We start from the raw sequence: 14,442 nt of genomic DNA, 5'->3' as shown, positions 1-14,442 counted from the left end.
AAGTCTCCAAGCGCAGTTTTCCCGAAGTGGAGTGAGTGAGATGTCGTCACTGAAACACATCCACAGTACAAGAATACGAGTATAATACAAGTATGAGAACTGCAAAAATGAAGTTTTCTTATTTTGTCTTATCAACAACAAAATAATTTTAATTTGTTTGTGTGCTTCTGATGAAGCTAAACCCCAAAAATGAGTCTGGTAAATATTTACTGACAATAATTAGAGATTTTATTCAGCTACAAGCTGCGTTGTAAGGACTGAGCAAACCCCCCCGCCAACACCTGCCGACGTAGTTTTTGAATTTCGACAAACAGGAAGTGACTTATTTCCACTTGTTTGAACACTTGTCAAAATCAACGTTTGGGGACTACTGGGTCTTTCCTTGCTGCTTATGAAAACACAGTGGTTCTGACTTCTTACAAAAGACATTTTCAACAACCTCAGAACCTCAGCACGCCAACAATTTGAGATTTTATTCAAAATTCAAAATTTAAGGGTGTCTGAAAAAAATTTTCCCTACTGAACATTAAATCCATCTTTTTCTCACTCACCCGTACGATGCCCCACATCTCTGCCTCACACACAAACGCACTCGCACAGCCGGGCGGATAAAACGCCTGCATGGCAAAATGGGTCACACCGGCGCCTAATCAAGCAAGATGGACCACAAGTGGCTCCTGTGTGTGTGAGGTTGTGGGCCTCAGCCGGCCAAGACTGGCGTGACCTCCCTCCCTCAAAGTCACAGCTCTCGGCAATCATGGTCTCCAATCAGCGGCTTGTTTGCTGGAGGTGCACTCGTCCCGCCAAACAGCCCCGAGCTGACCGCCGTCCCCGAACCCTCTTTGGCGTATGAGGTTGAAAGCCAGATAATGAAGATAATTCCACCCCAGCTGCCCCGTCGCTCTGCTTTGTCGCGCTCCGCTCTGTCATGACGCTCTGCCTGCCTCCTGCAGACGGACAGGGCGGTGCAGCTGCTGCTGGAGACGAGCGCCGACAACCCCAGCTACTACTGCGACTCGCTCAAGGCCTGCCTGGTGACCACCATCACCTCCTCGGGACCCTCGCAGTCCACAATCAAGCTGGTGGCCACCAACATGATCGCCAACGGCAAGCTGGCAGGTACGCGTGGCATCGCGGTCGGCCAATTTCTCTGCCGCAGCAGTTCATCGTCTGCAGGCTTGGAAGTCCAGAGGATTGAACCACTGATATCAGGCTCCAGTGTGTAAAATGTGGCCTGATTGATAGAATAGAATAGAATAGAAGTTTATTAATCTCCAGGGGGAAATTCTAATTGTTACAGCAGCATGATTAGAGGAAAAAAATAAAAATAAAACATCCAACAATAAATACATAAATAGTACTGAGGGAATTTCTGAAGTACTAGGACAAGTGTAGGACAAGTGTGTGCTTTGTGTGTGTACTTGGGGATTCTCAGGCACTATTGTATTATAAATACATTAATAAGAGTGTATACTCACAGTACAATAAAAGTAATTTCGTTTTCCTACCTTTAGAACAATTTTCATATACTGTATATAAGAATATACATGAAAAAAGGGTCTTGCTGATAGTTGCACTACTAGATGCACTGTCAGGCAGGCTTCCTTCAAGATTTCGCACACTGGACCTTTAAATAATGAATGTGCTTCAAGGCCTTTAAATGAACAAGCCTTTAGTGGCAGTGCTTCACTGCTCCTAAAATGTTGACGCGCAGAGATGATCTTGACTCTTAAGTAACCGCTCAGATATATTTAAACCCACCAGGTCCAAAACTTTGCTGACTTTTTATTTGTAATTTCTGATTCTGAATTTTGGAGATTTTTTGCTTCGGTCTGAACTCGTGCACTCTGAGGAGTGAATTATTCTCGGAGCGTTTTTGAGAAGAGTGAGTCCAGCGCGGTTCAGCCGACTCCTCGTCTGACCTGCCGGTACAAATTCTCTTCTTGTTCTTCAGAGGGAGTCCAGCTGCTGTGTTTGATTGACAAGGCAGCGGATGCCTGTCGCTACCTGCAGACCTACGGGGAGTGGAACCGCGCCGCATGGCTGGCCAAGGTAACCCGGCGTGGCGCCATCCGTCAATGGGAGGCGGCCAAAAAGTGCCTCACGTTGGGATAGCTTGTGGTTGTGTCGTCGCTGGGAGTCGTGCACGCCATGTGTATCTCTTGGTTTGATGTGGGAACGTGACCTGGAAATCCAATGATGTCATTTTTGAGGGCGATCCCATTTTATACAATAATTAGAGTAAAACAATCAGCTAATAAAACAGGAAAAATTATACTTTAGAAAACTTATAGTGTCTGAAGACAAAGTTTAACCAGAAAGATTATCATAAAAATGATTTTATGTTAAACCTAAAAACAAACAAAAAAAAAAGTTCACAGCTTCTTGAAGTGATCATATTGTAAAATACAGAACTACAGAGATTGATTATTTTTGATAAATATGCACACAAGAGGTTTTTTTTGCTTTCTCTCCTACAGGTGTCCAATTTCAAGTTTTCTAGTTAGTTTCCCCATTAGTGGTATTGACGAAAGACATATTTAAGCATTTGAAGAATTTTAACAACCGTAAACTTTTTCTCATTTTTATGATGTCTTTCCAAAGGTCCACTAGAGACTTTGTGCTTTCACATCCTTGCACATCACATGCATCTTTCCCCAGGTGCGGCTGAGCCCGGCAGAGGGCTCCGATGTGCTGAAGCGCTGGGCCGAGCACCTCTGCTCCCCGCAGGTCAACCAAAAGTCCAAAGCCATTCTGGTGCTGCTTTCCCTCGGCTGCTTCTACAAAGTGGGAGAGATGCTCCACAGGTACAGTGAAAACACATCCGGCTGTGTCGCAGGCTGGTTTATTTATCCAGGTGTTAGGATTGAAAAGAGCATCAGCAGGTCAGCTCATGGCAGGGCCACATACAGAGACTAATGACCGTTTGAGAATCCAAACATCTTCCTGTGAGGCGGCTTACTACTCCACCACCATATGGGCCACTGTAACCTTGAGTTTTATCTAAAAAACAAAAAAACGTTTGTTTTAACAACAATATGCTATAAAGAATATTCCATATTCCGGATATTAGCTTGTGCGACCCATCTTCACAGTGAACCCTGTGACTTTAAAAGGCTTGACCTTCCGTCTCTCATCTGCACTCATCAATCCTTCTCCCCGCTGAAGTGTCCTTCAGCTCACGTCTGATTGGCGCGGCCGGGTGGTGATCAAGGAGTGAGGGGAGGGTTAGAGGGAAGGAATGGCGGGGGGGGCAGGGGGCGCCCGCTCATCATCGGCAGCCTGGGTTCAGACGGAAGTTATGTGCGGCGCAGAATTAGAGCAGCATCAGGACAGCGGAGCTGATTTGTGCTTCGGGCTTGCCGACGTCAGACAAAAGTGCTCGTTCCTCATCCCCCGAGTCATCTTCTCCCAACTTCTATCTCCCGAACAGCATGAGGCAGTTTGACCGCACCGCCCTCTTCATCGAAGCCTGCCTCAAATATGGAGTTATGGAAGCCAACGACAGCTCCAATATCCTTTTTGTGGGAATTGTGCTCTGTTCCCTCGCAGCCACCCTCACCCAAACACTAGAGGTACAAACTCAGCAGGAGGGTGTCTTTTCTTTTTTTAAAGCTGATCCAGGTGCTGTGCGGAGAGAGTCCCCCGCTGCGGCCGCCTCACACTGCATCCTTAGTGTACCTTCATAACCTCCTTGTCTGTCATACAACGCACTGCGCTCATTGGTGGAATCTTTCAAACTATTTTGCTGGAATAAGCAGCGCAGGTCTGCTCCTCTTCCCCTGAGTGAAGCTATTAAGATTTTATATTCTTTTACATTCTGCCGCTCATTGCATTGTGAGAGAGACAGCAAGTTAGCCCTGTAAGGTGAGCAAGCCCAGCAAGTGAAGGCCAAAATGGAAATATTCTGTCTAAAAACATTGAAATGAGTTGGCTATGCCTCCTTTTATACATTTCATACAAAATACATTTATGGTAATTTAATACGACTCACTCTGCAACAAGCAGTGATCGTCCTTTTCAGACGGTGCACGTTCCCCTCGCCCTCGAGTTCTCCTTGACCCACGTTCGCACATAAACTCATCGAGGCCGCCTTCCTGGACTACGCGCGGCTGCTGCGCACGCTGGGGCTGAGGGAAGGCGCCGCCCTGTGGGCGTCCAGGGCCGGCACCGCCGGGGAGCAGCTGATGGAGGAGCTCTTCCAGGGAGAGGGAGGCGGCGGCACCGAGAACATCTTGGGAAAAGATGAGGAGGAGCCGAGCCTGAAGAGCACAGAGTGACCTCGGCGCGCGCCGAAAAGGGCGCCCGCCTGCTGCGCAAAAAATCAAGGCCTCGTCACCGCAGTCGGTCGGTAACGAGGACGTTCATTGTGAATCGAATCTGCACATCGGGGAAGCTTGTGCGTGCGTGCGTGCGTGCGTGCGTGCGTGCGTGCGTGCGTGCGTGCGTGCGTGCGTGCGTGTCATTCATCTTCATGTCGAGAGGGGAAGACGAGACGCGGGGCGTTTATTTCTGTTGTAAAGTTGTGAGTCTGTCACTGGAGTCTGTGGTCGTGATGACATTTCTTGATGTGTTACGCTATGATCACTGTGTGCTTGTGCGCATGTGCGCATGCATGTAAAAGCCCCAAAAGAAACATATTTTTGTCGTAATTCCCCAAATAAGTGAGGTAATAGACTTTGGTGGTATTGCTCTATCATTTTTTTTTGTTTGTTTGTTTGTTTATATGTGAATTAAGTCGATTTTTTTTTTATTGTTATAATTGCTCATCAAGCTTTATTTTTGTGTGCCTCTATGATTAACAAACATAAGTAGTGCAGTGCTGCTGCGGCTCTGCACATTTAATTTGCCTTTTTTTTTTGTTGTGGCCGAGATCACATGCGGCAGATTTCATTTACAGTCGCGCTCTTCATTTCTTTTTGTCCCGTTTAGACTGACTCCTTGATTGTGTTGTTTGCACTTTTATTTTTATTCAACCAAAAACACTTTTATTATTTGAACGATTCCATTGAAGCAGAAATGCGGCTGCGCTGGCGCCCCATGTCTCCAGCAGGGGGCGCCAGTGACGTCGGGCGGCAATAAAATCATCCAGCCGAACCACTTCGCGCATATTATACTGTCATCATTATCTCGTCAATAATGCTGTAACTGCACTCAGAGAGGGGGGAGACGGCACTGACCGCAGCTTCCTTGAGAGATAATACTCTCTTAAGCTTGTGTGTCACAGTTTAGGCCCCGTTTGATCCACTTTAATTCCATTCCGCAAGATCTTAAAATTTCAGAATCTCTTCTCCCGCGAAGTCCTCGAGAGGAAACGTGGCTCTCCGTTCTCTGTCCTTTTTGGTGTTTGCCTTGTAAATCTCAGATTCGTGTGCGGGCAAGAAGAGCTGTCGAAGTGAGTCACTTGTGATCGGACGACCGACGGATCATTTTACATTCAATAATCTGCTGCCGCTTCCCGCTGCTGCTCTTCAACACCACGCATCTTGACGAGAGAGACCTTGAGGGATTTCATCGATGATGACCTCCCCGCTTCGTCTTTACATAACAAATATGTACTGGTTAAATGCTTGGAGCAATGTAAAGACTTCAGTGATTTGGGCACCGTCCGCAGTCTGCAACTTCTTCAGTGACTTTTCCACGAGCACGTCAGTCAGCGTTCTTCCGCGTGGCGCTTCAGGCAGCGTCACCATCGCAACCCGGGCTTGTTTGGGATGGCTCCACCTAGCGGCCATACTCTCCCTGGACTTTGCTTCCCTCGCCGTTTCTGCACCTAGAAGTCCACACACCTCGCAGACAATCAGTTGTGTGTTTCACCTGTTCTCCCGCGTGCCACTTGTGTCGTGAAGCAACATTGTCGTGTGTGTTGCCTCATTGTTGTGGTGATCCGGACACCACCTTTCCTTTGTACTGACCAAACAAAGTTGATCCTTTTTTTTTCATTGTTCATTGTTTACAAAGTAACCAGACGGCTCCAGATTAGAAGAATATGTATAACTAGATGAGTAAATTATATGTATGTATGAGTGGCAATAAAATAAATAAAAAAAAACACTGTTACTAACTTAACTTTTTGAATGTCCTGTTGTTTGACGCAAGAGGGCGCCCTCGTCCCTCTGGAAGTGAGGCATAGTGCCGTGCTTTTACCCTAGTTTAATTTCAGTCCAGGTAAATCGACTTTGAATGTGCGTCCATTTGTCAAACTGTCCTGAAGGCAAAGTGATCCCAGCGTGAGTCGCTTCCGCAAATTAATTGCTTCTTTCTCAAGTCACGCCGAGGGCCAGCAGCTGGACGCCGCTCCGTGCCCAAGATTCTCTCCTTTTTTCACTCTCTCTTTTTGTTCCACTCGTTGATTCACTGATGTGCATTGTGTTTCTTGACTGTGGTGCAAAGAAGAAAAAAAAAAAGGGGGGGGGGGGACCAGAAAGAGTCCGTAACAGGCCCACACACAAATGACTTGATTGTGTCCCTTCAATGGCTCCATGAGTAACTGCCAGGGGGACTGATCAGGCCGTTACAGCCACGCCATCAGTATGCTGGGCCTCCCCACTGCAGTTCCACTCTGTCCCATAACTTTTGCTTACTGCTTCCAAGCAGCTCGCCAAATGGCTCAGATCATTCCCATCCAACTCCTACTTGTGATTTACCCCCTTTTCATCCCATTTTCTTCCTCCCTTTTATCGCGCTCCTATTTCTCCCCCTCTCCGAGGGAACCCTGAGAGATCAGAAGCTGCTTCAGAAATACGAGATTAGGTGGGGACCCACACCCGTGAGGTGCACATATGGTGAGAATAAAGGGTCGGCTCGAACTGGTTGTAAACCAAGTTGCGGTGTCTTCTCTTTATGTTTTCTCATCTGTTTAAATAGCCATTGGAGCGGAGCCCCAGAGCTATGTGTGTAAAGATAGTGAAAGAATTAATGGCAGGCATTTTAAATAGCCTTATTTGGCATGTTATTCAACTTCTTTTAATGATTCTGGAGTATTCACATCCAAAAATGTGCCAAAATGATATTGTTTTCAGCTTTAGACTGGAATGTGCTGAACTGTTGATTGAAAACCACCAAGGGAACCATTCGTTCGGCATTTTCATACTTTTGCTGTTACAGCAGCATCCTATATTTCTAGGATTTAGTGAGACTAACCTTATATTCAGTAATATGCAATGTAACATTACGCTTTTCCATAAGGACTAAGCTGCAGTAGCTGTAGTTCAGACTGGGCATTGTTGTCTCGCCAAGTGTTACACGCTGGCTTTTTGTTGGAAGCTACATTCTGCTAAATGTAAAATGATATCGTCATGTCAGGAATAGGAACATGACATTTGAATGATTGTTGTGATTAAGGCCAAACAATGATGTCACATCTTCAGCCTCATTTACCTTTGTAGCTGATGGGTCCCTGGCCCATCAGTCCTGTCCTGCTCTTTGGAGTTACTGCTCATTCTTCCAATGGTTCACTTATCATCTCGCCTTCTTTTGTTTACTCAATTCTCTCCCCAGACATATCAGGACATCCTTTAGTCAGCTCATAAGCAAGGTAGCAGAATTACCTCTGTGAAGTGGAGGCCTGACTTTATGAGGGTAATAATTTATCCCGGTGATCATGTCCACTTTAAATTGAAATCCCCTGGCTGGGGTGAATGCAGATAGCCTGAACCTGAGAGAGCCTTCAGTTAATTCAATGGCAAGAAGAGGAATAGCCTGAAATCCTAAGACACGTTGATAACAACCTACTTCTGGGTGCATGTAAAAGGTCCTATATGATACAAAAATCACCTCAGCAATGTGTTTCTAAAAAATATTGCTGCTTTTTAGCCTGTCAATGAAATGCCTAGAAAATAGAAAGTTTGGCTTTTGTCTAATCTGATTTAATCTGAGTTTTTCAGAAATGCGTAATGACTAATGTAGTTGTGGAAATCTGCTCTTTGTGATGTCATAAAAGGGTGCTTACAATCTCACATTTGTTATAGCACAGCCTGCATTTTTTTTTTTTTACCCTTGGCCAATGCAGCACCAGTAAAACAAACACATACAAAGTACAAATACAACAAAGCAGCAGTATTAACCGGAGGCAAAAACAGATCCTTTTTTGTGTGCGACTGTAAACAGAGGGCTAAATATGTTGTTTCGTATAGATCTGTTGAGTTTTTGGATCTTGCAAGCTTGTCGTCAAGGATTAAAAAAACAACAACAATTAAACTGGATATGCAGCTGCATAGGATCTTCTTGTGACATTCAGGTGAGGGAAAGGTCGGTCCAAGGCAGACTTTTGACCGCTTATTTAGTTGCTGACAGTAGATGAAGTTTGGCGCTGGAGCACAGGACTGAAGCCAGGTGAGGAGCAAAAGCAGGTCAACTTGCCTGGCTGAGTTCAATGAAATTCCCTCACCAATCCATGGCCTACAATGAAGGAGCGTGGGATCCAGGAACGCTCCTCGGGGCCATAACCTTCCCAATCCACCAGGTGCTGGAGCCCCTGCCCCCGGCGGCGCACATCCAGGAGCCGTCACACTGTGATAGTAGAATGACCATGCACAAGTCGGGGTGGGTGGAGGGGGATTGGCCAGAGGGCACAAAGCACTGTGCCTGACCGGCTTCAACTGTGAGACATGGAAAACTAGGTGCACTTTGAGAGAACCAGGGAGTTTGACAGCTGCAGGGTGAATGATGGCAGTAACCTCAAGAGGGCCCAATAATCGGGGAGAAAGTTTCCTGGAGTTAGTTTTCAGAGGAATATTTTTGGCTAGTAAGCAGACCTTCTGACCAGGACTGTGAGGGGAGCAGGGGTGCGATGACGGTCAGCCAGGCGACGGTTCCTTGCAGCAGAACGGAGCAGGACAGAACGTTCACGTCTTTAGACCCCGCGGCAGCGGTGGAGATGATGTTGCACCGAAGGAACTGCGATCTCATCCTCTTGTGCCGGAAACAAAGGGGGAAGGCGTCCCAGAGCACACTCAAAAGGTGTCATACTTGTGGCTGAACTGGAGGGGGAATCGTGTGCATACTCTATCCATCTATTTTTAAGGCAAAGAATTGGAATGTCAGGCAATGGCCAAGTCAGTCACGTGACCTGAATAAGATTGAGCATGCATTTCACTTGCTGAAGACAAAACTGAGCGGGAAATGCCCCAAGAACAAGCAGGAAGTGAAGACAGTTGCAGTCGAGGCCTGGCAGAGCATCACCAGGGATGAAACTCAGCGTCTGGTGATGTCTATGTGTTCCAGACTGTAATTGATTGCAAAGTATTTGCAACCCCGTATGAAAAGTTGAAAGTTTGATTTATGATTGTTCATTTGTCCCATTACTTTTGGTCCCTTAAAAAATGGGAGGCACATATACAAACTGTTGTAATTCCTCCACCGTTCACCTGATTTGGATGTCAATACGCTCAACGTCTGCAGTTGAAGCACAACTTATTTGTTTCATTTCAAATCCATTGATGTGGTGTTTAGAGCCAAAAAGATGAGAATTTTGTCGACGTCCCAATATTTATGGGCCTGACTGTATATGATTGAAAGCATGGCACTTTGCTACCACAGGAAATCCTGGTCAGACCCACTTAGGAAAGAGATAAAAACATACCTCTGGAAAAAAGAAAAGTCAAAGATAAAAGCAACTTGCAACTTGAGACCTGCATGGCCGTTTGCGCTGTATTGGGAGACATTAAGGTGGGTGTAGCTTCAAAACTACCTTCAGATGTAACAGTGGGCTCTTTTTCTCCGTGCCTACCTCCCTAATTTACACCTCTTTATATTTCCTCCAGCGGGGCCTTCGCCCCCCCACGTGCACTCTGCAGGGAACCCGATCTACACGTGTAGAGGTCACATCCGTTCCTCTGACCCGCTCACTCTCCCACCTCGTCCACATCTGGAGGTATCAGCGCTCTCATCTCATCTGATATGTGAAGTCAGCCCCTCCCCCTGGATTGGTCGGAGACGAATCTCCTCCCTCCTCTCCTCATTCCCCCCTCCTGCTGTCTTTTTTGTTTCCTTTTTCAGACAGACAGGGCTGGGGTTGGCTCACCAGCAGCGCCAGGAGGCCCCCGTCTGAGGCCCCCAGGTGATGTTTACGTTAAAGGCATTCGGGCCCCCGGCTTTATCTGATTCCATTTAGATGAATGTCACAGTGTTCGGCAGACCGTGTCCTCACCTCCCTGCGACGCCACACTGCTCCCATTTAGTCAGGCGTATATGCGAGAAGGAGTAAAGTGTGCGTGCGTCTGGGCGTGTGCGTGTGTGGGTTGCACGAGGTGCCAGTCAGGGCCAGCGTGGAACAGCAGGATCTCTGGAACATTACCGCATAATGACAAACTGTTATCGAGCCCCGGTAATGACTTTGCGGACAGCATAATCCCTTTAAAAGGCTCCTGCTATCTCGGTAACAGCTCTTTTGTGGCTTCCACGTGTGCATGTTGCGGTCGGGGCCTGTTGCATACACACATGAGGAGCAAAGGGGGATGAATGAAGGCATTGTGTCGGCAGGGTGAGGGGTTGGGGGGGGGGTTAGGCCTCTGCTAGCGGCGCGGCGCAGTCTCAGGCTCCGACTTGACTCCTAATTGCTTCTCCTCGGAGGACGATCAGGGTTATTTGTGCGAGCGGGAGGCAGGTGGGGGCGGGGGGGGGACTCCGCTAACAAAGTTAAAGGCTTGTCGAGTCGGGGTTTAATTCGATTGACACGTCTGCTTTGCTAACTTGGCGTGAGAGCTTCATCTGATGGTTATTATTCGTCGCACAACAGGAAATCCTCGCGGTTGTGTCAACAACACGTCTAAAAAGGCGCGGCAGAGAGATCTCTTCCCCGACCGTCGTTGACGAAGCTTGAATTTGGCGTCCAGACTTGGTGGGATTTGATGTGTAAACCAAGCGCGCTGAGCAAATACTCTGAGCTGAGAAGCGCGCATGCTAGCATGTTAGAGCGGAGCCGCAGTTATTACGCACGGACAAAGTGGAAGTCGCGAGGACGGATTCCGCTTGATCCCGAAAATGTGTGAGTGTGTGGGTGTGTGTGTGTGTGTGTGTATGTGTGTGAGTGAGTGAGTGTTTCAATGGCAGGTAGTGAGCGAATGGTACGGAGATGCCCCAGAAGCCCACCACCACCACCACCACAATTGCGAGGCCCTCTCCTGGCTAATTGCTACTGGGAAATTAGAGCAGTGGGAAAGCGGGGACGATTATGAAGGAAATGGCCTCTTATAAGCTGCTGTCCGTTCAGCCCGCAAGGCCCCCAGGGCTATAAGGACAGGGGGAGGTATTGACTTTCATCGGGGGGGGGGGGGACAGTAGGAGCCAGTGGAGGATGTAAAGTATACCTGCACCACAGCTGACCCACTTCCTGTATTGACGGTCGGGAATAAGTGCGCGTATGTGCGTTTCTCCCGGGCTGGAAGCTGCGCTCGGTGTCTGAGAGTGCAGAGCGATCCTGGTGCGGGAGCCCCGGCCCCTTTTCCTGTGAACGCGCGGAGACTGTCCCGCTGTGTTCGGGCCTCTCCTTCGAAGAAAAAAAAAGACGTGTTTTTGTTTCTAGTGGAGCGGAGAACGTGTGTTTCCTCTCTGAGTAGTCTGACCGGACACAGTGGGCCTGTGTGTGTGTGTGTGTGTGAGAGAGAGAGAGAGAGAGAGAGAGAGCAGCCGGTGGGGGCCCAGGAGCAGTGGACTGTTTTGCCACGGCCCCGTGCAGGCCTTCACTCATGGGGATAAGCACGTGCTACGCTGCCAAGAGCGAAGCGGTTCCAGGCCGACTCGTTCTGCTGTTGTTTTCACAAAGACATCTGCTAAATTGTGAGATCCGATGGCGATTAATCACTGCAAAGCGGTTTCTTTTACAAGGGCTATGGGATACCCCATTGCCACTTTTCTTCACGCACTGTGCATCAAGACTGCTAACAATGCTGGATAAAAGAGAAGAGAACTTGAAGTGACTTTATACAGTGCAACATCGTCTTCTTCTGGGCCGTTCCCTTCAGGTGGGGCCACAGCCAATCATCTGCCTCTATCTAACCCAAACCTCAGGATTTACTAACTTGAGGTCCTCTCAGCTGCCATTTTTCTCCAGGGCATCTAACACCTGCAGTGCCTCTGATCACTGAACGTCGTCGATAGGTTCGCATATTCAAATTGGGTTTCATGGATTTTACCGCAGACGTCCTTCCAGACACGACACCGCATTTATCTGTGCACATTGAAGACGTTGGTTTTCGCCCCCGTCAATGCTGTAGCACCACACAGGTTAATAATCATTTTTAGGAATTGCAGGAAGCGGTTATGAGAAGACACAAAACGAATTGGGCCAAACATTCTCATGAAAAGACAGTTCTCTCACATTGTCACTCCAAGGTTTGTCACATCTGTGACATTGTCAGTGAAAAAAAATCCCGGATAAGAGGTAAGTACAAATCACCCGCCCGCAGTCAACGCCGGGGCGTCGTTGAAATAATGTTGTTCTAAGCCTATGCCACTAGGGGGAGGCAGAGGCCTGGGAAGAAAATGTTTGGAGCTGAGTTGTGGTCTCCTGAATCCCGGTTCTTCATTTTGAAGTTGAAAATCAAATCATTTTTCCATGATTCGAACTAAAAGATGACAGATGTACTGTAAATGAAAATACCTTTTTTCAGTCATCGCTGTCGATGGTGGAAATAAACCAGTAATTACATTCCAAGTAGTTCAGTGTCCCAGTTTATTGCTCGAAAGTGCAACTGAATAACTTTGACTCAAATCTCAACGTTTCTTCTCACTTTGGCAGAGGTGTACTGCCAGCCCTCACGGCCCACGTCTCTGAATGCTTTCAAAACCTGTTTCTTTCCAGCCTGCGGGCTGCGCGCTGCTCCGCCGCCTCCAGTGTGTGTTAGTGTGTCACGGCAGGAAAGGCGGCCGAGCCAGAGTCGCGGGGCCGTTTCATAACAGGCCGCTGTGTTTGTGCATGACGGCGCCACGTTGGAACTCAGACTATCTCAGAGACAATCTGACACCGGCGCTACTGCGTGTCGCCTAATCTGAGGGAATCAGCTGCACGCGGCAGCTCCTCCTTCGAGGCCCCGACTCGCGGCATCTGCTCAGTTGTGTCGAGCAAGCGTCTTTCAAAGGGGGGGGGGGGGTTTCACAAAAAGGTCAGCTTTCACGAGCGCCGATCTGTATTTGATGCAACACAGCTGGAAGCGGGGATGCTTGCACGTTGGGACGAAGCGAGATCGCGCTGGAGATGGAGGCGGGCGGACAAGGAGCCCTGGAAGTGATGAGCAGCCAGAGTTGGGACGAAGCGGGGTGGGGAAAAAGCTGGCCGGCTGGCCGGCTGAGGGCCGCTCGGAGTGTTTGCCGGGATTTATGTAGATGTAATCCCTGCGGCGGGCTGGACAAGCTGTCTCCCCGACGCCGAGCGTGAGCGGGAACATGCAGATGCACATTAACACACACCACACACACACACACACACACACACACACACACGGGGATATGTGCGCTTTTCTGTGAGCAAGCTGTTGTGCATTGAGACCCTTGTTGCAGGGATCTGGCAGGCCTCATGAAAAGGGTTCACAAAGGGTAGATTTTCCCTTTCTTGAAGCGGCGAGGGCCGGCCAGCGGAGGAAAGAGAGATGGATCTTCTCCAAATGCCACCGTGGGTGCACTAATGCCACCTTTGTCCGCCGCCGTAATTCCATTATGGTAATGGAGAATGAATTCCTGCTTTCTTCCCCCCTGATGCTCCAAACAGGTCCTAACACACACACACACACACACACACACACACACACACACACACACACACACACACTTCCGGCACAAGAGCATAACAGTTAAATTACTCCTTAGGCCTCTGAGTGATTTGATGCAAAGTCTGAGCCCTGTGTTGCATCAATGTGATTGCAATTTTTTAATCTCCAACAGTTGCTTACAATCTCAATGTGTAAAAGTATTGCATAACTCAATTTCAACCCAATTTCTACGCATTTCTTCCACCAGTGTAGCGGCTTCACACGTTTAATTATCCAAACAAACTACAGTTTTCCAGATGCATGGTCTTCGCTCAACATTGGAAATCAAGCAGTTTTGAAGGTCTCACGTTATCCACACCCAAATTTTTCATCTGGTTGAGCAGGATACACAGTTCATTTGTGAGGGGACAAAAACAAATGTGTCAATATCTGTGAAACAATCAACTTAGCCCTCTTTTTTTTTTTTTTTTTTTAAATCTCCCTGCATTGTTTTTCAGCCTCTCTTGTTAAACTGATGCTTCTGCTCCATGATGATAGATGTCAGTGTCCTTTGTGAGGTCACAAAGGGTGGATTTCCAGAATTGTATACTCATGCACACACTTGAGAAATGAGTAAAAGGAAGTAAGGGTTGGACTTTTCACATTTTGGGGGGAAGCGCACTGACAGGATGAAGACAGTTTTTACTGTCGGGGAAACATTTTTATGTTAAACGTTTGCAGAATATTGGAGCATCGG

The 14,442-nt window shown here is 47.8% G+C and overlaps 1 protein-coding gene across 1 annotated transcript in view; it reads left to right on the top strand.

The window, feature by feature from the left end:
• wdr11 (WD repeat domain 11) overlaps window positions 1–5,097 on the top strand; it is a 51,702-nt gene extending 46,605 nt beyond the window's left edge. The window contains exons 25-29 of the mRNA XM_076019046.1: window positions 954–1,119; window positions 1,955–2,052; window positions 2,662–2,807; window positions 3,434–3,516; window positions 4,078–5,097. Of these exons, the coding sequence (XP_075875161.1) occupies window positions 954–1,119; window positions 1,955–2,052; window positions 2,662–2,807; window positions 3,434–3,516; window positions 4,078–4,280 (696 nt within the window). The 3' untranslated portion in view covers window positions 4,281–5,097. The remainder of the gene's footprint in view (window positions 1–953; window positions 1,120–1,954; window positions 2,053–2,661; window positions 2,808–3,433; window positions 3,517–4,077) is intronic.
• The last annotated feature ends 9,345 nt before the right edge of the window (window positions 5,098–14,442 follow it).

This window comes from Nelusetta ayraudi, unplaced genomic scaffold (assembly GCF_046127955.1).
Source record: "Nelusetta ayraudi isolate G7.1 ecotype Tasmania unplaced genomic scaffold, CSIRO-AGI_Nayr_v1 ptg000008l, whole genome shotgun sequence".
NCBI classification, from domain to species: domain Eukaryota; kingdom Metazoa; phylum Chordata; class Actinopteri; order Tetraodontiformes; family Monacanthidae; genus Nelusetta; species Nelusetta ayraudi.
This window is presented reverse-complemented; position numbering and strand designations above follow the sequence as displayed.